A 23,292-nucleotide genomic window follows, 5' to 3' on the forward strand; every position below is an offset into this window, starting at 1 on the left:
CCATATGGTATCTAGATTTATTTAATTTGTGTATATTTCAAGCACTTCTAGAATACTCACGCATGAGATTCAACGAAGATCAAACAAAGGGCCTTCAAATATGCAGAGCATTTAATATTTAGTTTAATTACTGAAAAAGTAAGATTAAATCTAGATGAAATGCAAGGGATGCACAAGCACGATACTGGATTTTTCCTTGAATTTTGTACTCTTTGTTCTTGGTCACAATAGCTCCCTATTGAATTGCATTGCTTCACTGAGTCCCTTCTATTAAACTGACTTGGTAATGCTTCTTTTTTTACGTCGATAGTTAAAAGGTGGGGAAATTTGAACCTTGGAAATCTTCTTTGGAAACACCAATGGATATTAATTAAGGTACAAGACTCTTGACGACTTGGTATTAACAAATGTGTGTGTGTGGAATTTAGTTACAAAAGTGATTAATGTATCTTGTAACAATTGGATTATTGCTTTTACTTGCACTATCAAAATATATATCCTGTGAAAATACAGAATTGTGGATGACCACATGAAAAGAAGTTAATATTATAACATCTTCAAGTTAATTTGTGTTGACTAACCATTTCTTTTATTTCACACCATTTCTAAGGTGCAATATTATTACAACAGTTACCAACAGCTTGAGCATTTACTCTAGTCTTTGAAGGACTTCAAACCCTGCAACCAAAAAGGTAAGCAACTTTACATTGAAATCAACCAAGCATTTGTTACAAAGTTAACTACAATAACTGCAATGAAGAATGTAACATAAATTGTTAGGCTTACTGGTTGTACTCAATGTCGATTATTCCAGCCACAGGATTAGCTATCTTGGCAAAGGCTTCTCTAGAGAGGTCGAATTGAGATGAGCATCCCGGACAGTGATCGACGATCTTCACCGTAACACTAGCACCCGTGCAAGGATGTGGTACGCCGGTATGGTCTCCTGTGCACCTAACAGTGAAAAATTTCCCGCATGCAGCACCACCATTCCAAAAGGCGTCACTAGCTGCTGCTATCATGACACCTTGGCCCTGGTTGCCGTAGCATGCAGACGCTGTCAACACAAAATTAAGTCATTATTTAGAACAAAATGAACAAGATAGTGAATGAGAGGGAGGTCCGTGTGGTCTTATCTCTTGCTGCAATTTTAATGGAGTAATGCTGGGGATGGATTACAATTTTTATTACTTAACTTTTATAAATTAATAAAGATAATAATTTATAATAGCTAGCTTTTTTTGTAATGATCCAAGAGGACCAATTATGTAAAGCTCATGTACACTTAACCCTAATTCCAATAGAAATATAGTATAGCCTATTAAGGTTTATTGTATAAGGCACTTGAGCATATATAATAACAATGTAGCCGTGAACGGCTTCATTCATGAGCTATCAGGTTGAACTACATAATTCTCTCGTGTTCTTTCCTTTTCTCATTGCTTTTACTCACTAAATTCTAGGAATATGCTGCTGCTGCTATTGCTACTATTACTAACATACTTAATTTGATTGATAGTGATAAAAATGATATTTATTAGAAAATGTGTAACTCTATAAGAGTTACAACTTTTTTTGTACTGTAGATTTCTAATAGATCCAATGGTTGAAAAAATAGCATTAAATGATTATTTTGTTTCTCTTCTTTATTTATGACAAATTAATTCTTTTCTCTCTCTTTTTTACCCAATATAAAAAGAAATTCTCTTCTTCTTTCTCTCTCTTAATTACCCAATAAAAAAAAAATTCTCTGCTTCTTTCTCTCACCCTGATCTGAGTAGAGGAAGAAAAGATAAAACAAAATGGTTTTTTTATAAATTAAAAAAATTACCGAATTAAGAAGCTTAACCAAAGCTTTGCAAGAAAATAAATCCCATTAGGTTTTTTAAGCTTTAATTTTGAGATATTTTTTTCCCGTTTAGGAGACTTGGTTAATTGGTTTTGAAGTAGAAATATAAGTATGATGTTTAAGTTATGTTTTTTATGAGGCTTTGCTTTGTCTTTGTGGCCGTCACCTCTATCCATAAAGTTTTCTATCATTTTTTTTAGGAGAGTATGTGATTGAGGAGATTAGGAAAACTGAAACCTCAAAACCATTTGAAACACAAAACAAGTCTAACAAAGAAGAAGAAACGTTGTCTAACAACAGAAATTTTAGGAAGAAAGGGACACCATTAAACAAAATCCAATATCTAAGGTTGGCGGTCGCTTTGTCATATCTAATATCTAAGGGATTTTGACAACTTATATAATGCAAGAAGAGAGTTTTTAAGTGATGATTAGTTGAATATGTGACATTCTAAAAAACGTTTTCATTTTGCTGTATTAAACTTGTTTTTGGTTGAACACAGAAAACTTTTTCCATTGACCTGCATTTTCCACCATAGAAGAAACGTTGTCTAACAACACAAATTTTAGGAAGAAAGGGACACCATTAAACAAAATCCAATGAGATCTATGGAAAGTAATAAATGAGAATAGAGAAAAACTATTATTAATTAGGTAAATAAGTGGAAAGAAATAATCATTTAATGTTATTTTTCCAACCGTTGGATCTATTAGAAATCTACGGTACAGAAAATGTGTAACTCTATAAGAGTTACACTAGGTGTAACTTGAACCCATCTCTTATTATAAATACAACTTGTCATATCAACCGTTATAACAAAGATTGTGAAAAACTTTGTATATTATTCATATTTGAACCTAACACTAAGATTACTATTTTGCCCTAACAATAACAACCAGTAACAATCTACCACTTAGAATCTGTTGTAAAAATGTTGTGAAAATGTTGTGGACATATCATTTTATATATATATACATATATATATATATATATATATATATATATATATATATTTACCTCTCAACCACACTTATTAAAGGGGAAGAATTGTAATTCTGAACTACATCCTACACATTTCGTTCCTGCCATGAATAGATTTATAATTTCAAATAATCATTTAACATTTATAAATACTTACGAACATATTTTGTGTAAAATGTGGCGCTTCCCCTTATAGCTGAAGCTGCAGAGATAAGACTTGCAATGATACCCACCGTTAGAAAAATTCTCATCTCCATGTCCCCTCTATCTTTCTTCGTATACATGTCTAAAAGCACAAACGAGAGTCTCTAATAAATAGCATCATGGTGTTCTCTTTCCCCTATAAGTAGCTATAATCTCGTAAAGCCCAATCTCTAATATTGGTATGAATTTTGTTTTGGCTGCTTGGATTTCAATTTCCTACCAAACAAAACAAATTGATAGTTTTCAAAGATTATAATGCTATGTAAGTGTTAGCATAAAATCTTATCTCTTACCAAAATGAAAATTTTTTCATTTGGAATGCAATAAAATGGGTCATTACAATTATACCTCCGTTTTTTTGGACATGTACATTTTATGGAAAATAAACCATTGCCCAAAAATATTTTCTAGAAAACTATTTCATCTTCCTACGTTAAGCAGCAATTTTAAAATGAGTTGAAAATTATCTTTTAACTTCCCTTATGTAGTTTGGTGTGAGATAAAATTGTTTTAGAAATTTTCTTTTTATTTATTTTTGTTTTGGAAATGCCATGTCTAAACATTTTCTCAACACTTTCACAAAATATCTTAAGTGGCAATTTGTTATTGGTTGTTATTTATGAGTAAGCAAAAAGTAATTTAAATTGTAGATTCAAATTAAAACTAATAACTACTTACCACCTATGATTTGTTGTGAAAGTGTTGTAAAAAAGATATAGACGTAGCACTTTTTTTTTTAATACTACCAATTACAAAAAAAAATATATATATATATATATATATATATATATATATATATGAAAAACTACAAATACAAAAAAACTATCTTCACATTTATAGCTCCATTTGTTTGACATGAACATTTTATGGAAAATGAATCATTTTCCCAAAAGTTTTTCAAGAAAACTATTTCAATTTCCTATGTTTGGTCGCAACTTTAAAATAAGTTGGAAAACTATCTTTTAATTTCCTTTATGTAGTTTTTTTTTTTTTTTTTTTTTTTTTTTTCTATAGAGTTTCAAACTAAAACACCAATCGATTGTGCTCTTTATCATCAAACTAAAACACCAATCGATTTTTGGTGTAGGCAGGAATTGAATCTCAGATCTCTAATTCCACCATCAAAGATTTTACCAATTAAGCTAACTAGAACCCACTAAAATTGTTTGGTGTGAGATAAAGTTGTTTGGTAGTTTGGTGTAAGATAAAGTTGTTTTTCACTAAAATTTTCTGATAAACAACTTTATAGTAAAATATAGGAAGTCGAGATAATTTTCCTTTTATTCATTTTTCTTATAATACCACCAAGTATAGAAAAATGTGAAAAACTACTATCTCCACATTTATAGCTCCATTTGTTTGGACATGAACATTTTATGGAAGCTGAATCATTTTCTAAAAAGCTATTTTAGTTTCCCATGTTAAAATAAGTTGGAAAACTATTTTTTTTTACTTATCTTATGTAGTTTGGTGTGAGATAAAGTTGTTTTCCACTAAAATTTTCTAGAGAACAACTCTATAGCTAAATATGGGAAGTCAAGAAATAATTTTTCTGTTATCCATTTTTTCTAATACTATCAAATACAAAAAGCATAAAAAACTATCTTCACATGAAGTTTTTTATCGAAACTATCTATTATACATATTAAAAGTTGGATCTTCACAATTAGAGGGTGCATACAATAATGACATGTGTCTCTTTGTGAATGCATAAAGTAATGACATGTCATCTTTTTAAAAATTAAAAGAGCGTAGAAGATACAAGAGTGTAAAATGAGTCATCTTCTACCATTCCTTTTTTTTTTTTGACAAGACTAGTACTCTACCATTCCTCTAATTCCTTTAGTTATTGCCTATCAATTCCCTCAAAAAGTCATTTTTGTTAGACCTAAGCACCCATACATACTAACGTGTGATTCAAATGATTCATCGTCTATATCCCCCTTTTTTTTAGAGAGAAGTTTCAACCTATGACGTCCGCTCTTGATTTTTTTATCATTAGATCAAGACACCAATCAATTTTTGGTATAGGCGGGGATTGAACCTCAAATCTCTTATTCAACCATCAGAGACTTTACCAATTGAACTAGCTAGAATCCACATCATTTATATCCCTTTAAATCCTTTTAGTTATTACATTTTATTTCCCTCAATGAATACGATTTTGAAAAAGAGTATACCATTATTTAATGGCCTGTTTGGAAGTTTAGAGAGGGGAGAGAGTAGAGGAGAGGAGAGTAGTGGGGAGAAGAGTAGAGTGAAATGATTACCCTCCACCTTGTTTGGATGTTTTTAAAATTAGTAAGGGGGAAGGGAGTAATTAACCATTCCCCTTGTTTGGATGTTTTTAAAATTAGGATGGAGAGGAGAGGAAATGATTAAATAGACAAATTTACCCATATTTGAAAATAAATTGCAACATTGGTCTATGATTAATTGGTTTGTAATTTTGTTAATTTTAAAATGGTAAATTGGAGAATTCATTTGGTCAATAATTTATCTACTCTACTCTCCCTCCAAATCTCTCCAATTTGGGGGAATTAAAAATGAGGAGTTAGAGGTAGTTGAAACCCCCCCAAACCCCTCCCTCTCCTTCCTTAAAAAACTTCCAAACAAGGGATTTAAATTACTCTCCCTCCCTCTACTCTACTCTCCCTCCTTTTTTAAACATCCAAACAGGTCATAAAAGTTCAATTATTATAACACAATATTTCTTTGAACCAAAACGTTCTTTTGAAATAGCTAAAAATTTCATACATTGGGCTTAACTCCATTAGGCTTATATTCTAACACTTAGCAAAGTATGAGAATGAACGGTATAATCTATAGTGAGAAATTTGGTTAACGCAACAATTGTCCTTACTCGTAGTGCCAGTTGGATATGGCCTATAAATATACTCAGAAGAGTCAACTAAATTTGTTACTTAGGGATTCTTGGATTTTTTTTTTTTTTTGGTATATTCCAAGTTGGTTATGGCCTTCTAGACTACTCCCATGGATAAGATTCAAGGAAGATCTAGTGTCAACCAAGGCCCTTCAAATATGCACAACATTTAATACTTGGTTTAATTACTGAAAAAAGTAAAATTTATTTTAGGTGAAACTTAAGGGAAGCACAAGCACACAATTAGGCGGTTGGCAAATCTTATGCCCTTAGAATGTGTCCCAATGCATACAGTGCCGTTCATTAAATCTCATTGAGCACATACATATCTACTTAGATTAGGCTAAAATGAAATTTTTATCTTGTTTTTCAAATAAATAAAAAAAAAATCTCATTGGGCTTTGGGGCCTAAATACATGTAGTTTCATCCATTATTTTTAATAGGCTTGTGCTAAGAAAAGCCCACACATAAAAAGGCCCTGAACTATAAATATTGGGAGGAACCAACAAGAGTTTGAAAGTGACACATGAAGAACCTCTCCATTTCTAGAAATATTCGAATTGCACATGCTTGATTAAGATGCTCTCCATTTCAAGTCATGTTCATTTCGTCCATTCCACATATCAAAATTTATTATCTTGTAGATCTAATATTGTATACAGGCTTACGTCATTTAAAATAAATTAACACAACTTAAAATAAATGACATGCTTTTTTTTTTAGAAACAGACCAATTTATTTAATTACTAAAAAATCAGATACATAATACTTATAAATATCAAGAGGAACAAACTTTATCCAGACTTAAATTTTAAAAAAAAAAAAAAAAAAATTGCACTCCTAGCTAGAGCATGTGCTAAAGCATTGTCTTGTCAACGTATATGAAAGAAAAAATGGTTCTGGAAAGAACTAGCTAAAGATATGATGTCCCTACACTTTAGATATGTAAAATTTAAGCTAAACTATGAAATGGACCAAATGAATAGAACTTGAAATAGAGAGAATTGGTTTCCGCCAAACTTGGCGTGCCAACCTAAATAAAAAGAGAAATGATATGTCCACAATATTTTTACAAATAAAAATATGTTTATAAGAATTTCAAGGAGAAATATATGCCGGACAATACGCAGGTAATTTTGCATAGTCAGAAAATTCTACCGCAATGTCATAGACTTGAAATTTTCAAACTACATACATTGCAGCCATGCCAAACTTTGCTTGAAAGTCGTTAATCAAAGGACAAACTATGTTATATAATGTCTACATCGTCAATATAAATTAAGATATTATCCAAACTTTGCCTTAAAAGACTTTAGATTTTTGGCATGATTGTCAAAAGATTGAGTTTCGGTGACAAAAATAAACCCAAGCAAATGTAAATAATAAAATAATTCAACCCAACCAATCCACATGCACAAATTAAGGATCGTTCGAAGAAAAAGACCACCTATCATAAATTCATAATGAAGATATGCACGGTCGAGTTTACACGTAACCACATACAAAGCTCTAGAATGAAATAACTTCTTCGACGTCCTTGAAGACCTTTCTTTATCCACTGGACTTTCATACCAAGTTCGATGAACGTTTAATTTTCTGTCCTTGACTTTCCAAGTTTTTGTATCTCTACCATTTTTCCTTACAAATATATGTGTTATTAATTGCAAGAAATAATTCAGATAAAAAATACTAGAAATATTATTAATTTTACTTCAAAATTTTACAAATTGATGTGACAATTAATATGATATGTGGATGTCAATAACCTATTAAATGAATTTTTGAATTATTTTTTGTGATTAATGATACATCTTTGTAAGCCTCATGCTGTAAAATTTATAATATCCCTAACATCATTCATTCAAATACTTATTTATTATCTTCTTGAAGTGTCACTAATTGCATTCATTTCTACATCGTTTGAAAGTTTTTTTTTTAGTAAAATTTGTTTTATCTTTAGCATTTTTCCAAAAAAAAAAAGCATATTACAAAATAAAATGTATAGATTTTTGTTATCAAAAATTATGATATTAAATACGAGTTAAATATTATTTAAGTGATAACAAAAATGCCCCATTTAAATGTATCATCTTAGGCCTTCAAATTTGTTGAGCCGCCCCTACGAGGATCTTAGCCTTCATAGCTCTAAGATGTGGAAACATGCATGTATGGAGGTTAGGGGTACCTTAATGGCGGCTGTTATGACATATGTGATTGGATGTTAGGAACATATGTCAACATTTTATGTATTGGCTAATCCTTTGACAAAACGCACTTTACTTGTAATTTGGTAGATCTAGGATGTGTTTAATACTTAAAAATACAAGGTTTCAAGTTCAAGTGTTAAAGCCATGCAAGTCTGTTCAAGAAACAAGTGAAGAAATGTTGTTCATTAAAACTTGACAGTTAGCATCTATTGAGGTTTAAAAGAGCTATTTAAGCTCGAAACTTGATAGCTATGGTATCTGTCGAGATTTATGAAACTCAGTTTTTCTAGATTGATTTTCATCCAATCCATGATTATATGTTTGGACTTTATTTTCTCACAGCCCTAAGTATATATAATGATTATTTTAAGGGCCGTATAAGGTTGCACATGAAGGAAAAATTCTGGTTTTGTATCTCATACAAAACACACAGCGGAAGCAACAAACAAGGATCTATTTCATTCATGATTGATAACGTGCACAATGTAAATTTCAGAATTTAAGAACAAGATAGCGTACCTTGGTGTGGAGAAATTCAAAACAAAGATTAGAAGCACTTGGGAACACTTTTAATCTTCACTCCAATTCCACTTTACGCCCAAGATGTGTGGTCTCTCAATCAGTTTTTCAAAGGGAGAATGAAAGTGTGTCTCACACTCTTTCACACACACCGTTTCTTATTTTTTCTTTCTAACTCAAATAAAAATTCTGTATGTTTCTCCCTTTATAACTAACTGATTATCTAATTGGGCTGGCCTATTAGGCATTTCCAATTGGGCTTTAGTGTGTGGCTTGAAGTGGGACCAAAAGGGACCAATAAGACACTAGCTCCAATGGGCCTTGGGCTTTTCCGTCAACTCTTGACAAGCCCAAAGTTACCATTAATTATATTTAATACCACTATATAAATATAATTGCACTCTAGGTCTTATTAATAAATTATATCCCAAGATTTTATTATGCATGCAACCCCTTCATTAAAATATTCGTAGTAATCCAAAGTCATGAATATAGACTGCCGCTTTGAAGATTACTACATCTTAATCCTTGAGTACCCGGTTTAATCCTTTATGTTATTCGTCATATATTTATGAAATCCAATTTCATAAATATATACTTTAGTAACTTCTTACTAAAGTGGTTGGGCCCAACACTCTGAATAACTAAACCCATTAAACTTATCTCAAGGGAATATTTTGTATCTCCATTAAGAGACTATGAATTCCATCTTGAGAATATATGTTCCATCAACACTAAATGCGGATGCCCAACATACTGAGGTTTTGACCGTAACTAATAGATCTCACTCCTGATATATCAAAACAACAACATCTCATGATCAGGTCCATTATTCTCTCAGGATTTAGAGTTGATGTAAATAGAAGTCGTGAGATTTATTATTCATTTGACAGTCGTTAGGAGAATAATAAATCTCACAGCGGCCCAGTTCAATATGTCTTAACTCTTAAAACATATCAACATACCAACTAGAAGTCTCCACTTCCATGATCAAGACAAATCATCTTAGTTGATATGTTATAGTCTTCGCAAATGAAACGCCCAATTTCATCACCGACTACGAACTAAACTTCTGAGTTTACAAAGAACTTGTGATTTATATCTTCTGTGACTTTTCACATAAATCACATACAATGCATCTCATGGACTATGATAATGTCTTAGTTCATTTATAGATAGTCTCATATAATTAAACAATTTTATTATTAAATACATGCCAATAAATTGGGTTTTAGGGCATAAACCCCAACAGCACAACCAAGAGTACAATTGCACAAGAGAATAATTCCTCAAGTGTAACCGGAAACCTAATTTGCCCTAGTTCTTGAAGAAGCTTCTGTGTTTGTACACCGTTGGGTTTTGTGACCAAGCAACTTTGTGATCTTTATGTGTTGAAGAATAGAAGAACTTTGCTGCCAACATCCTTCTCAAGTTGGTGATCAAGTCGCGTACTGTGATTTGCGCATCTATTGGTTAGTCACGTATTGAGAGCCGTGCATTGAAAATGAGACATTGTCACTACAGAACAAGTCCAATTGGGTATTAGGGTAAGGGTTCAACTGTAGGTTGGTATAAGATGCTGGGATTCCTTTACTTATAACCGCTTGTTTTGATAATAGTAGATTCTCAGGAATGGTGACCTTAAAATCACCCGGTGGAGTTTTTGCTGTGTAGGTTTTCCCCATTTGTAAACAAATCACATTGTCATTTAATTTCCACTGCATATTTAGTTATTTGGTGATTTGTTTGTGTTGCTACGGTTGTTGCATGTAATTGAACCTAATTAATTTACTTGGTTAATTTATCACAAGGGATCAATACATTTTTGGCCTATCAGCGGCGCCACCTAATAATAATTTATATATAATAATTTTATATTTTATATTAATTTACCTTTAAAAAAAATTTGGGACCACCCTGAATTTTTTTTATACCAATAAAATTAAATTTTAGTCCATAATTTAAGCAACTTAACAATATATTGGGGTCTTTCAAGAAAAAAGGGAAAAAAAATGAACTAAAATCTTTTTAAAAAAAATTATAGTAAAACTACTATAGGTTGGGTAGTAACTTGATTCCTTTAACTAAGCACACTACCCAATACAACACAAAATTTAACTTTTTATTATTTTTTATTACAGTATTATGTTTCCTCACCAGACATATATTACTTCTTATTTTTAATTATTGTTTCTATTTTATTCTTAATCACACACGTTTTCTGTCTCCTTGATTTTTACACTTCATACTTTTAAATTTTATCACATCTTCATCTACACTTTTATATCTATGTTTTGCCTTCCTTCTTGTTCGTTACTTCTGTCTTCTACCAGTACCGGTGCGGCAGTGCTTCTTCTCAAGTTTTGAGTCTCAAATTTCTCAATACGATATTTTTTTAGCTGTATAGGTACCTTTATTCATTTCTTTTCTTTTCATTTCATTTTTTTTTCTTTTGAGGTTTTTTTGTTTATAGAATGCAAATTTGTTTTGGTTTTAAGAACATTTTTTTTTTAAGCACAAACTTGAATTTCGGCCGGTATTTACCGAAACACCCCAAAACAACCGAAATAGACCGAAATGACCTGAAATTTTTTCCGAAGTGGAATAGGGTGGGTTACTGTTCTGGTTTGTTTACAGGCACGATATTTTCCGGCCATTACGGCCAGAACGGAATAGAATTAATTACATTGAATCAAACCTAATTACCTAAAGGCTAAAAAGAAATAAGATTGTGTAATTTATGCTTCCTAAAGAACACCCTAAACAAAATTCCTGGAGCCATCACCGTACCTAACAAATTAAGTGAGAAACTTTGTGTGGTGAGTGTGCTAGAATATACTACCGAGATGAAGGACCAGCTGCTGAGGAGAAGAATGGAGTGGGGAAGCCACTAAAGTGAAGAACAAACTATTAGATCAGCTCTTTTTTATTGTTTTTTTATTTTTTTTATTTTTGGGATAAGAGCTCTTTGTTTGTTAAGACAAGGAAAAAGAGTAGAAAGCAATTTTGTATTTTTGTATGTATTAATTTTATAAGTAAAGACTTATATTTATAGGCACACCTATAAGTGATGTAAAAAAGATACTAATAATATTGTGCAAGAATTAATGATGGCCTATTAGAACCAAGGAAGTCAATACCGTACCGGAGGCTGTACCGGTTTAGCCACCGGTACGATATATTTCGGATACCGGTCAATTCCGGTGTACCGTTTCGGGTTTACCGCTATTTTATATATATATATATATATACACACACACACACACACACCAAAATCTTTAGAACCATGTTTATAAACATATAATATTTCACTTATATTATAGTAAATATAAAAGTTTATTATAAAATATTACCTCAATTCAGAACAAATTATTCATAATTTTAGATTTTAGTATCAAATAAAAGAAAAAAAAACACAATATAAAAAATAGAAAGCTTAGTTGTTCATTGCATACTAAGAAAACAAATAATACTAAGAAGTTAATGTAAATAAGTTACCATTATGCCTTTACAAAAATTCAAAAATTACAAAACTAAAAAAAAAAAAAAAAAAAAAAGCTTTTTTCTGTACCGGCCGGTACGCCCGGTACCGGCCGGTATTGCCCGAAATTGGCCGGTATGACCGGTACGCGGCCGGTACGGCCGGTATTTTTTCCGGTACAATATAAAAGTGTACCGGTACCGGTGCACTAGCCGGTACGGTATGTACCGGCCGGTACGGCCGGTACCGGTACGGTATCGGCCACACTGATTAGAACGACTTGGAGGATAAGCTTGGTAAAGACATTAGCCAACTGCGCTGATCAGTAGAAAAACCAAAACAAATACGTATAGATCATGGAGTTTATCTTGTTGCAAATGATGGCTCAGAAAATGATAATCAATTTTAACATGTTTGGTGCACTCATAAAACATTTCATTATGGACAGACTGAGTGTCTGTTTGGCAAGATTATTTTTGCCAATTTATTTTACTATTCAGCTTATTTTTACTACTATTCATAGGTCTCACTGTACTTTTGGTACTATTTATGGATCTCACTGTATCATTTCAACTAACTTTTACTTTTATTTACATTACTTTCAGTAAAAAGTTTTCAGTTTCAACAAAATAAGCGGATCATAAATAAACCCGAAATAGCACCCCGGTTTTCACAAACTCACGATAAATAAAATAGCCAATGTAGGATGTTGGGATGTACCAAAGGTTTTCTTATAACCAAAATGCTTAGAGGTGGTGTTAGCTAGCTCATAGTACTCATTTTCAGTGCCAAAGAGAGCTATAACAAAATGTTTCTCACTATGCCAAAAAGTGAGATAGTCGCTTGAAAGCAAGCGATTACAAGTCGTAGAGCGCCTATCAATAGGATCTCTTGCCCCTTATACATCTGAGAAAACTCGGAAGTCTCAAAAAGATTGGGATGATAAAAGGAGACCATGAAAGAACATAACCTTCACGTATTGAAGGATTTGAAAGACAATAGCATAATGCACAGAACAAGGTGTTGTCATGAATTGACTAATCAGGTGTATAGCATATATAACCAAGATCCGGCAGAGTGACAGTGAAATATCAAACTTCCAACGAATTGACCATAAACAGTCCAAGACAAAAGGTTAAGATGTATAAGTGAAGTATGTGGTTAAATAATTAAATTTATAATATTTCAATAACTTAAATTTTTTGGACAATCGTAATTTAACATGGTATTAGAGCAGCATCACTTATTAAAATGTAGTTTCAGCCCACACATGAGAGGAAGTTTTAGAAGTATGTAGTTAAATAATTAAATTTATCATATTTCAATAGTTTAAACTTTTAGAACAATCGGTAATTTAACAATATCTATAAGAGGAAGGACCCCTCTAAGTTGGGGGTTTATTAGATACAAGTATAGTACGTAATTAATATAACATATATAAACACCAGTTTAATTACCCAAAATTTTAATTATGAATTTGAGCTCAATCATATAATATTAACTACTTACTCTTTCTATTATTATTCAATGTAGGATTTCACTAATAAGTAAATACCCAACATTATACATTTGATAGTGAAAGTGTGTACCCAACATTGTGTGTGTGTGTTTTTAAAAAAAAAAAGAAAGAATAGTTAAAGTGCAATTATTCGCCTGACCGCGCGTTCTGCTCCCTAACACTGTGTTATTGGCGTTTAAGGTGTTGCGTACCAGCTCTTGAGAACATCATAGGTGAATCGTTTAATGCTATAGGGAGTCATGCCCTTTGGCATGGATTATGGTCGCTGAAACTTTCACAAAAAATTAAACTTGTATGGAAGGCATGACACGGTGTTTTGGTAAAGCAATCAAATTTGTTTAACCTGGGTGTTTATTCCACTTTCAAATTTGTTTAACCTGGGACATGAGTGTCCGTAACATTTGAGTTAATGAAATTGTCATATTGACTCTAGATTAGAATCGGCTAAAGTTAAGCTACCGTTCACAAATGGGTGGTGCATAACTGCATAGATATGTGCTGCTTGTAACCATGCATTCTTCTCATGCTTAAGCAAAGGAAGCTCTGATGAGATGTAAATTCTAACGTTTGGTGCCTTTTGTACATGTAGATATTCAAGTTGAATAAAATTTCCGCCATTTTACTTTAAGAGAGAGAGAGAGCACATAAGCAGTAAATCTTTTATTTTTACTTATTGAAAATCATTACAAAGAAGTATTATTTCATCGGTAGACCGCCGGTGATTATTCATGGAAAATGTCCAATTTCCATGAATTGCTTCTTATTTCTGTATAATCATGATTACTAGAGGTCTTGCTTTGGAAAACAGCCAATTCTCTTCAGGGAGAATCAAACCCTGTAAATCACGAAAGAGAAAAAAGTAAGGAAAAATAAATAAATTCTAACACATAAACCTCATCGAACAGACTAGAATTAATGGTAGTAAAACCGAGGAAAATGAATGTTATTCATCGAAAATAAACTAAAGAATGTGTTAGGCTTACTGGGTGTAATCAATGTTAATTTTTCCAGCAGCGGGGTCAGCAATAATGTTGAAAGCCTCTTGAGAGAGATCGATTGTCGCTTGGCATCCAGGAGATGGGCAGCGATCAACAATCTTAACAGTGACTTCACCCCTGCATGGCTGGGGTACTCCTGCGTTTGTAGGGCCCGTACACCTAACTTTGTACATTCTACCACATGCAGCCCCATTTTCATATAGGGCATCACTAGCAGCTGCGATCATAACTCCTTGATCTTGGAAGCCATAGCAGGCAGACGCTACAATAACATGGGAAACAAGTTAATTAAAGAAATAAAATTTCAAACCTACATGCTGTATAATCCTTAATTGTCAACAATTTTTTTTTTCTGACTTTCTAGATGGTCATGCTATTACATACTTTGATTATGCTAGGCTATGGTTTTCTAGATGATCATGCCTATCATGACAAAGAAAATTTATTTGATGACAATTTTTTTTAATGGAATACAAAAATGGGACTCAAACGAGTGTTCAATATTCCTGGCTCACCCAACCTCTATCATGCAAGGTGTAAGAACACCAGAGTACTAGATAGGACATATGGTACTACTACTTGAACCAACTACCTCTTACTCGCAAGGTAATTGGCCCATCAGAGCCTAAGCCACCTCCTTGGGTGGTTTATTTGGTGACAAACTATGGTCTAACAAAGTTGAAATAATATCGGTGTATATTTATATATGAAAATATAAGACTAAAACAACAATCTAGGACTACAAGTAGAGTAGGGGTTTTACATATAGATACTTACGAGTGTAAACTGTGTAGTAAGTGGCAGTTCCAGAAATGGCGGAAGCCACTGAGATAAGGCTTAAGACAAGCCCCAAGAAAACAAAAGCATGGATTTTGATTGCCATCTCAATTTATTGATAGAAAATTCAAGAAAGATTGCTCTCTATCTTCTAACAACGCTTTGATTCTAGTGTATTTGCATGAAAGACAGAGTTTGTGTGCCCTTTTTATTGGAGAAGCTGCTCCAAATTTTCTTCCAACCGTCACCAGTCTTTGCACGTTTCCTTGGTTCAAAACAAATTACTATTGACCGAAATTAGAGGTCCAGACTCTATTGGTCTATTGTCAAGATTGGAATTTGTCTAAAGTGGCACACTAGAACTTTTCTTAATTTTCGGACACTACTACTAAGTTAGTTCATGTATAATATTAATAAGATTATTTTTTGGCTCATGTATAATATTACTCATTATATGATATAATATTAATTAAATTTGATTATATTATACTGTCACTAAGTGAATTAAAAAATATTTCTTTATATTATCTTTCATAACAAAAATCTTTATATTATCAATACTTGCAAAATATTAAAATGATTAAAGATTAATAATTGTTTTATTTGTAAAATATCTTATCAAATAGAAAATAATATTTGATATATTAACACAAGCATGTCTGTTAAATACAATGAAAATGTGCAATCCAATAGTGCAACTTTGAATATCTTAAACTAATAAAAAAAATCAAGTGGAGTAATATCTAAATAAATAAATAAAATGTTACACATTTACTTGACCATATATATATATATATATATATATATATATATATATATATATATTTTTTTTTTTTTTTTGAGTGAATCTAAAGCATGAAGATTCACAAGAATTTTGTACTATATTCTTCGCTATCACTTTTTTTTTCTATTAATTTTTTTCTCAATAAGGTTTTAACAAAGCACATTCTTAATAAGTGGTCATCCAAGAAGCATCATTACAAATGTGATAAAAGTGGCTTTGGGCAAGGTACCCAGCCACTTCCTCATCCAATAGAAACACAAGGCCAAAATTGTGTACGACCTTTAATACCGCAATAACTCCCAATTGAATTGCATTGCTTCACCAACTTCCCTTTATTGAACCAACTTGGTATTGCTTTTTTATTTACTTTTATACATCAATAGTTGAAATGGAAGGATTTGAACTCTAAATGTTTACTTTAGAAATACAAAGAGATGCTAGTTGAAAAACAATGCTCTTAAAATATATATCATGTAAAAATATAGAATTGTGGATGACCACTTGAGAATGAAGTTACGATTATAACATCTTCACGTTTATTTGTCTTTGTCTAATTTGTTTTATAAGGTACAATATTGCATGTTACAACAGTTTCCAACGGCTTTAGCATTCACTCTAGTCTTTGAGTGACTTCAACCCTGCAAACAAAAGGACAAAGAGAGTACTTCAGCAATTTTACATACCAACCAAGGATTTGTTACAAGTAAGAATATTGGTTGCAATGAAGAATGTAACATAAATTGCAAGGCTTACTGGTGGTAATCAATGTCTATTACTATTCCAGCCATAGGTTTAGCTATCTTGGCAAAGGCTTCTCGAGAGAGGTTGATGGTTGATGAGCAATCCGGACAGTGATCGACGATTTTCACTGTAACATTGTGGTCTCTTGTGCACCTAACATTGTAATATTTCCCGCATGCAGCACCACCGTTCCAAAAGGTGTCACTAGCAGCTGCAACCATGACACCTTGGCTCTGGTTGCCGTAACATACAGATGCTGTAAACACAAAAATAGATCACTATTTAAAATACAAATAATAATTTAAAGCAAAGGGAACAAGATAGTGAAAGAAGGGAGGTACATGTAGCCTAATATATCTCTTGGTAAATTTTGTTTAATTAATCTTTACAAATTTTTTTTTTTATTTGAGAAACACACATAGACACATATAGGGGAAGGAGGATGAGATAAAAGAATACACTCACACGTCAACACCAAAATTGCATACGGCAGTTAGTGTCACGGAGCAAGTGATAAACTTCTTCTCAATATCACATCTTACCGATGTGGGACGACTCGACAACACTGAGTATCTTTTTTTATTTAAGAAACACACAAACACACACACACACACACACATATATATAGGGGAAGAGGGATGAGATAAGGGAATACACTCATACGCCAACAAAAAACTGCATATGGCAATTAGTGTCGCGGAGCAAGTGATAAACCCCTTCTCAATAATTTATATTGATTTATTAAGTAATGGCCCAAGAGGACTAATTTAATTTCAAGCCCACGTACATCTAATCCTAGTTCCAAAATACAAATAAATACCCTGTCAACTAGGGTTCATTATATAAGACACTTGAGTGTATAATAATAATGTAGTCATCAAGGGGTTTTTTTGTGGACGCAAGCCGTTAATCTCGTGTTCTTTCCCTTTCTCATTGTTTTCTTCTCACTACAATTTTTTATTTTTTATTTCAATTAAATTTCAACAAATTTAAAAATACAACTAAAAATAAAAAGCAAAATGCAAAAAGATCAAGATAGTGAAAGAGGGGGAGGTCCATGTGGCCTTATCTCTTGGTACAATTTTAATAGAGTGATGCTATAGGGACATACTACAAATTTTATTATATAGAATGTGGCACCAATCACTAAAAATTAATTTTGGTATTCAATTCTTTCTATTATTGATATCAACCAATCACATTTATTAATTTTGTAAAGATTATATATAAGTATAAATTTTTTAGCATTTTATAATTTAATGTGTCTAAAGATACAAAAATTTTCATTTTTTTCACAATTATTATTATCATTATTATTATTTTCACACACACATGCATAAAATAGAGGGAATAAAGTTCTGACATAAAAACAAATCACAAACTCTACTCAAAAGTCATGAGAACTTTTAAGAAAAAGTGAAGCAAATTATAATACACACAACACACTCTTTTAAGCAATTTGATCAGACAATTACATTTTTAAAATAAAATTAAAATAAATAACAAGCGCGCATGCACACACATGTAGACACAAGAGGGAGAGAGTGAGATTCTAATATAAAGGTACACCAAAAACTCCACTAAAAAATCAGTGTAACTTTTAAAGAAATGAGAAGCAAGTTATATATTACACACCACACTAATAATTTACTTTGATTGATAATAATGAAAGTGATATTAGTTTCTTTCCCACCATGAATAGTTTTATGATTTCAAATAATCAATTAACATTTAACATTTGTAAATACTTACGAATATATTGAGTGTAAAAAGTGGCAATTCCCGGTATAGCTGTAGCTGTAGAGATAAGAATTGCAATGATACCCACAATCAGAAAAACTCTCATCTTCTTGTCTCCTCTTTCTTTCTTCGTATGTCTAAAAGCACAAAGGAGAGTCTCTCTAATATGTATGCATCATGGTGTCCTCTTTCACCTATAGGTAGCTCTAAACTCGAACAGCCCAATCTCTTATATTGGGAACTTTTTTTTTTGGCTACTTGGATTTCAATTTCCTACCAAAAAAAAAAAAACATAGATTTCATAGATTCTAATGCTATGTAAGTGTTAGCATAAAATCTTATCTCTCACCAAAATAAAAATAAAAATAAAAACTAATTTGAAATGCAATAAAATGGGTCATCACAATTATACATAATGATTTAAATTCTAAATTTTCCGCATCATTTTCATATAACTCTGTTTTTTTTAACGTTAACATTTTCTAGAAAATAAATCATTTTTCAACAGATATTTTTTGGAAAACATTTCATTTTATTATATTTGGTAACAATCTTAAAATGAATTGTAAAACTATCTTTTAATTTCCCTTATAAAGTTTAGTGTGTGATAAAGTTGTTTTCCTATAAAACAACTCTATAACTAAATAAGAAAAGTCAAGAAATAATTTTCCTTTTATCCATTTTTTTCTAATACTACCAAATATAGAAAACCTTGATATCTTCACATGAAATTTTTCATCAAAACAAACAGTAATGCAAAGTTAGAAGGTGATGACTTTTTTGTGAGGGACAACTCATAATCGCAAAAGGATTCCAAATCCAAGCATTCTTTGTACAATAGGTAGGATTAACAACATAATCCACTCGAGAGCATTGATGGAATTTTTCTCAAATTTATGGGGCATAATGTTATATATGATTTTATTATATTGTATATATTGTATATATTAAAAGTTTGATCCTTGTACAACTAGAGGGTGCATGCAATAATGACACATATCCCTTTGTCAATGTATATAATAATGACATATGTTATCTTTGTAAAGTTGTGATTTACAACTATGTTTTATGTTGGCTTTATTCCATGACAAAAAATGTTGTAATTGCTTTAATTTTGTTCCTTGTATTTTGTGGAATTTTATTGTATTGGGTTTAGTATTAAGTTGGTGAAAAATCAAACATAAAATGAAAAATCAGTGGATTTCAAGAGTGTCTAGCTAGAAGCTAACCCGCGAAAGAGCCACGTGAGAAGCACATACTGGAAGCTGAAGAGTCATGCTAGCCTAGAGGATTTCGCAAGTGTCTCGCTAGTAAGGCCTTCTCGCGAGATACCCGCGAAACTCTCTTTCTGGAAGATTTTTAAGTATGACTTTCTTACCCTTCACCCATACTATATATACTTTCATTACCCACAAAAGTATAAGAGGTCATTTTAGAGAGAAAAACTCTAGATAGGTTTTCAATAACACACACACCCATCTTTTAGAGAGAGAGCTACTCATCCTTAATGAAAAATCATTGTAGCCTCTTCTCCTTCCCTCTCCCATTGTCATACCTTGAGAGGAGATTTGTACTCAAACACAACTCACACTTTTTCAGAGTGTAGAGAGTGTTTTGGAGCTTGGGAAGCTTTGGAGATTTGCCAAAAGAAGCCAATGAGTCTTGGCGGATGCAATCGGGTGTATTGCGAGATCCGGAAAGCTAGACAAGACACGGTTTTGAGAAGCCTTGTTGGAGTAGGAGCTTGGAGGGCTTAGGTGCATTAGATAGATTAAGCTTGGAGGGTCTCTTGTTATTGTGTATCTCAACTTATTGTCTAGTGGATCAATTTACCGCTTGGAGGGAAGCGGAGAGGTTTTTGGCCAAGTTCTTCGGTTTCCTCCTCGATAACACATCGGCGTGTTATCTTGTATTTGCATTTCTCTTCCCTACTCTTTCAACTTTCATTTTACTGCTGTGATTTTTTGAATATGGCTTAAAGTAGTTTTATTGTTTGTTCGCTCACATTTACTCTATTCCGTACTTAATGTAAGTTAGAGTAAAATCAACTGAACTGTAATTTTTATAATTTTGGGTCAAAACAAGCTCTTGTGCTTTAATACAAATCCAAGCTTTCAATCTTTTTAAAAATTAAAAATGCATGCATTATTTTTAAACCTAGATCGGACCGACCGGTTCAACCGAATTAACCGAGAACCAGTCCTTGAACCGAATCGGTTCTATAAGACATGGTTCAACCATATCATTATTTTGGTAAAAATTGATGAATATATGCTACTGCAAGACTTGAACCTGCTCTCAGCAAGTGAAATAACATCTCCAGCATGCAAACCATTAGGCCACGCACATTTTATTGGTCAAGAATGAAAAATTAAAAAATATAACCAATTTAAGTATCAAATATATTAAAAAATTAAATGATACATCACGGTTTGTCCTCGGTTAAACTTCTGTCCGACCTCAAAAACCTTGAACCTCTCCCTTTTCTGGTTTATTAAACGATCCAGATTTTAAAATCATAGATGCATGCAAGAGTGTGAAATGACTCATTATCTAGCATCCCTTTCTCTTTTTTTTTTTTTTTTAACAAGACTCCTCTATCATTCCTTTAATTCCTTTACATATTACCTATTGATTACCTAATAAGATCATTTTTCTTAGACCTAAGCATCCATACATACTATCGTGTCATTCAAATGATTCATCTTGTAAAACCTTTAAATCCTTTTAGTTATCACGAATATTTAAAAATTCAATGATAACATTATATTTCTTTGGCCCAAAACCTTCTTCACAAAAAGCTAAAAGATCCATACAAATAAAAAATGAACCCTCCTCTTCTATACCTTTAAATCCTTTTTTCTGTTACTATGTACTTCTCTTAATGAGAACGTTTTGAAGAGGAGACACATTCTTTTCAAATTAATTAAAGAATGATGTGTTTATGTACCCAATTGCACAAGCGAAATGCTAGATCTACAATATTTTAATTAGTTCATAACAAATTCAAGATGGAAGGCTGTAACAAATTCATTATTTTCATTGTTGGTTTCAAATTAGAATTAGTAACAATCTACCATGACTTAAGATTTATTATGAAATTATTTGTGAAAATGTTGTGGATCTTGTACTTCCCTTTGCACAACCAATGAATGAAAACAAAATTTGCCCACTTTAAAATATCAAAGGAGTGATACTTAAATTAAACAATTTAGTATTAGTGGTTTTTGTTATGGGGATAATGGAAGGACACAAATTTTTTTTATAACATTTTTTTTGCATATAAAAATTGTCTCGATTAAGTTTGGAGGTTAGCATTGTTGAGCTTCCATATATTTTACTCTCTAGACTCTAAAGGTTATTATTATTATTTTTTTTTATTTAAGCTTTCATTTTCAGGAATGAATTCTATTTGAAAATGTCTACTAAACTAATTTTCCTCATAATAGGTTTTCACTTTTATTCTATTTCGAATAATGTTATAGTATATTGAGAATTTTTTTTAATTTTTTTTATGGAATTGCTATACAATTGATTTGATTTCTTTTTGCAATGTAAAATTTTTGCAAGTTCAATATGCTATGAAAGTCTTATATTTAAAAGAGAAAAAATTCTTATTGAAAGTGGTGTCACATTTAATATAAAACTAATAAAATTCTCAATTGTGGTAATCTATATATATAATCTATATATTTTTATATATAATAATAGGTAAAGCTAAGAGAAAATACAATTAGATTCCAAATTGGAATTCAATTAGAGTCTATTTTTGTGCCAAGTGAGTTAATTCAATGTAAAAATTAGATTTCAATTAGAGTTTAATTTTGCAATATGTGTCCCATTTAATCTAAGTTTATTAATTTTTGTGCCAAATGAGTTAATTTAGTGTAAAAAACGATGAGTTCAATATAAGTAAACCATAAAAATCATAATTTTTGAATGAATTTATATTTATGAGCATTTTTCTATAGAACTAAAAACACGTCAAGTTTATAAGTCATATATATATGTCCCATTTGATAGAAAATTTTTAATTTTTGTGCCCAATGAGTTAATTCAGTGTTGAAATAAAAAACATAATCATATATCTAACACTATATATAAAATAGGAGGAAGAGCGATTTTGAATGATTTTATATTTATGAGTCTTTTTTGTATAATTAAAAACAATTAAAATTTTATAAGTTATATATATATATATATAGGTAAAGTTTAGAAAAAATCTAATTAGATTCTACAATTGAAATCCAATTTTGCGTCACGTGTTCTACATTATTTATTATTAGAGGGAGTTTTATTTCTTAATTTTGGAATCAAGTGTGGAACCATATCATAAGTATCCTTTGAAGTGAGTTATTGTGTACAAAAACCAAAGAGTTTAGAATTAATGAACATAAAAATATTTTAAAAATTGACAATTTACATTTTCTACCTAATAACATTCTTGCAAGATTTTTAAAAGAGTTAAAAAAAATATAAGAATGACTATTAATAATATTTAAATTATATATGTAAAAATTATATTATGCATCTTAATATATATCTTTAAAGTATACCTATATGCATGGGGTTACAAGCTAATAAGTGACAAAAATCTGCACCAAAAT

At 31.4% G+C, this 23,292-nt stretch overlaps 2 protein-coding genes across 2 annotated transcripts; both read right to left on the minus strand.

The window, feature by feature from the left end:
* Positions 1 to 671: 671 nt before the first annotated feature.
* On the minus strand, positions 672 to 3,087 carry LOC142635784 (putative EG45-like domain containing protein 1). The gene is made up of 3 exons (XM_075809871.1): positions 2,988 to 3,087; positions 787 to 1,057; positions 672 to 678 (listed from the first exon to the last, which is right to left on the minus strand). Exons 1-3 carry the CDS (start codon positions 3,085 to 3,087, stop codon positions 672 to 674), a joined length of 378 nt encoding a protein of 125 aa, XP_075665986.1.
* An 11,196-nt stretch (positions 3,088 to 14,283) lies between these two features.
* On the minus strand, positions 14,284 to 15,614 carry LOC142642213 (EG45-like domain containing protein). Its single transcript, XM_075816555.1, has 3 exons — positions 15,421 to 15,614; positions 14,629 to 14,905; positions 14,284 to 14,480 (listed from the first exon to the last, which is right to left on the minus strand). Exons 1-3 carry the CDS (start codon positions 15,524 to 15,526, stop codon positions 14,474 to 14,476), a joined length of 390 nt encoding a protein of 129 aa, XP_075672670.1. The 5' UTR covers positions 15,527 to 15,614; the 3' UTR covers positions 14,284 to 14,473.
* Positions 15,615 to 23,292: the final 7,678 nt, after the last annotated feature.

Source organism: Castanea sativa, chromosome 1 (assembly GCF_040712315.1).
Source record: "Castanea sativa cultivar Marrone di Chiusa Pesio chromosome 1, ASM4071231v1".
Lineage (NCBI taxonomy): Eukaryota > Viridiplantae > Streptophyta > Magnoliopsida > Fagales > Fagaceae > Castanea > Castanea sativa.

What these genes read in the sequence shown, in the direction of transcription:
- LOC142635784 (XM_075809871.1), bottom strand. Translation starts at nt 3,087, where the DNA reads ATGGAGATGAGAATTTTTCTAACGGTGGGTATCATTGCAAGTCTTATC. An exon ending in ATTTTACACAAAATATGTTC is followed by an intron (nt 1,058 to 2,987) that starts GTAAGTATTTAT and finishes TTGTGTTGACAG; the next exon opens with CGTCTGCATGCTACGGCAAC.
- LOC142642213 (XM_075816555.1), bottom strand. Translation starts at nt 15,526, where the DNA reads ATGGCAATCAAAATCCATGCTTTTGTTTTCTTGGGGCTTGTCTTAAGC. An exon ending in TTACTACACAGTTTACACTC is followed by an intron (nt 14,906 to 15,420) that starts GTAAGTATCTAT and finishes ATGTTATTGTAG; the next exon opens with CGTCTGCCTGCTATGGCTTC.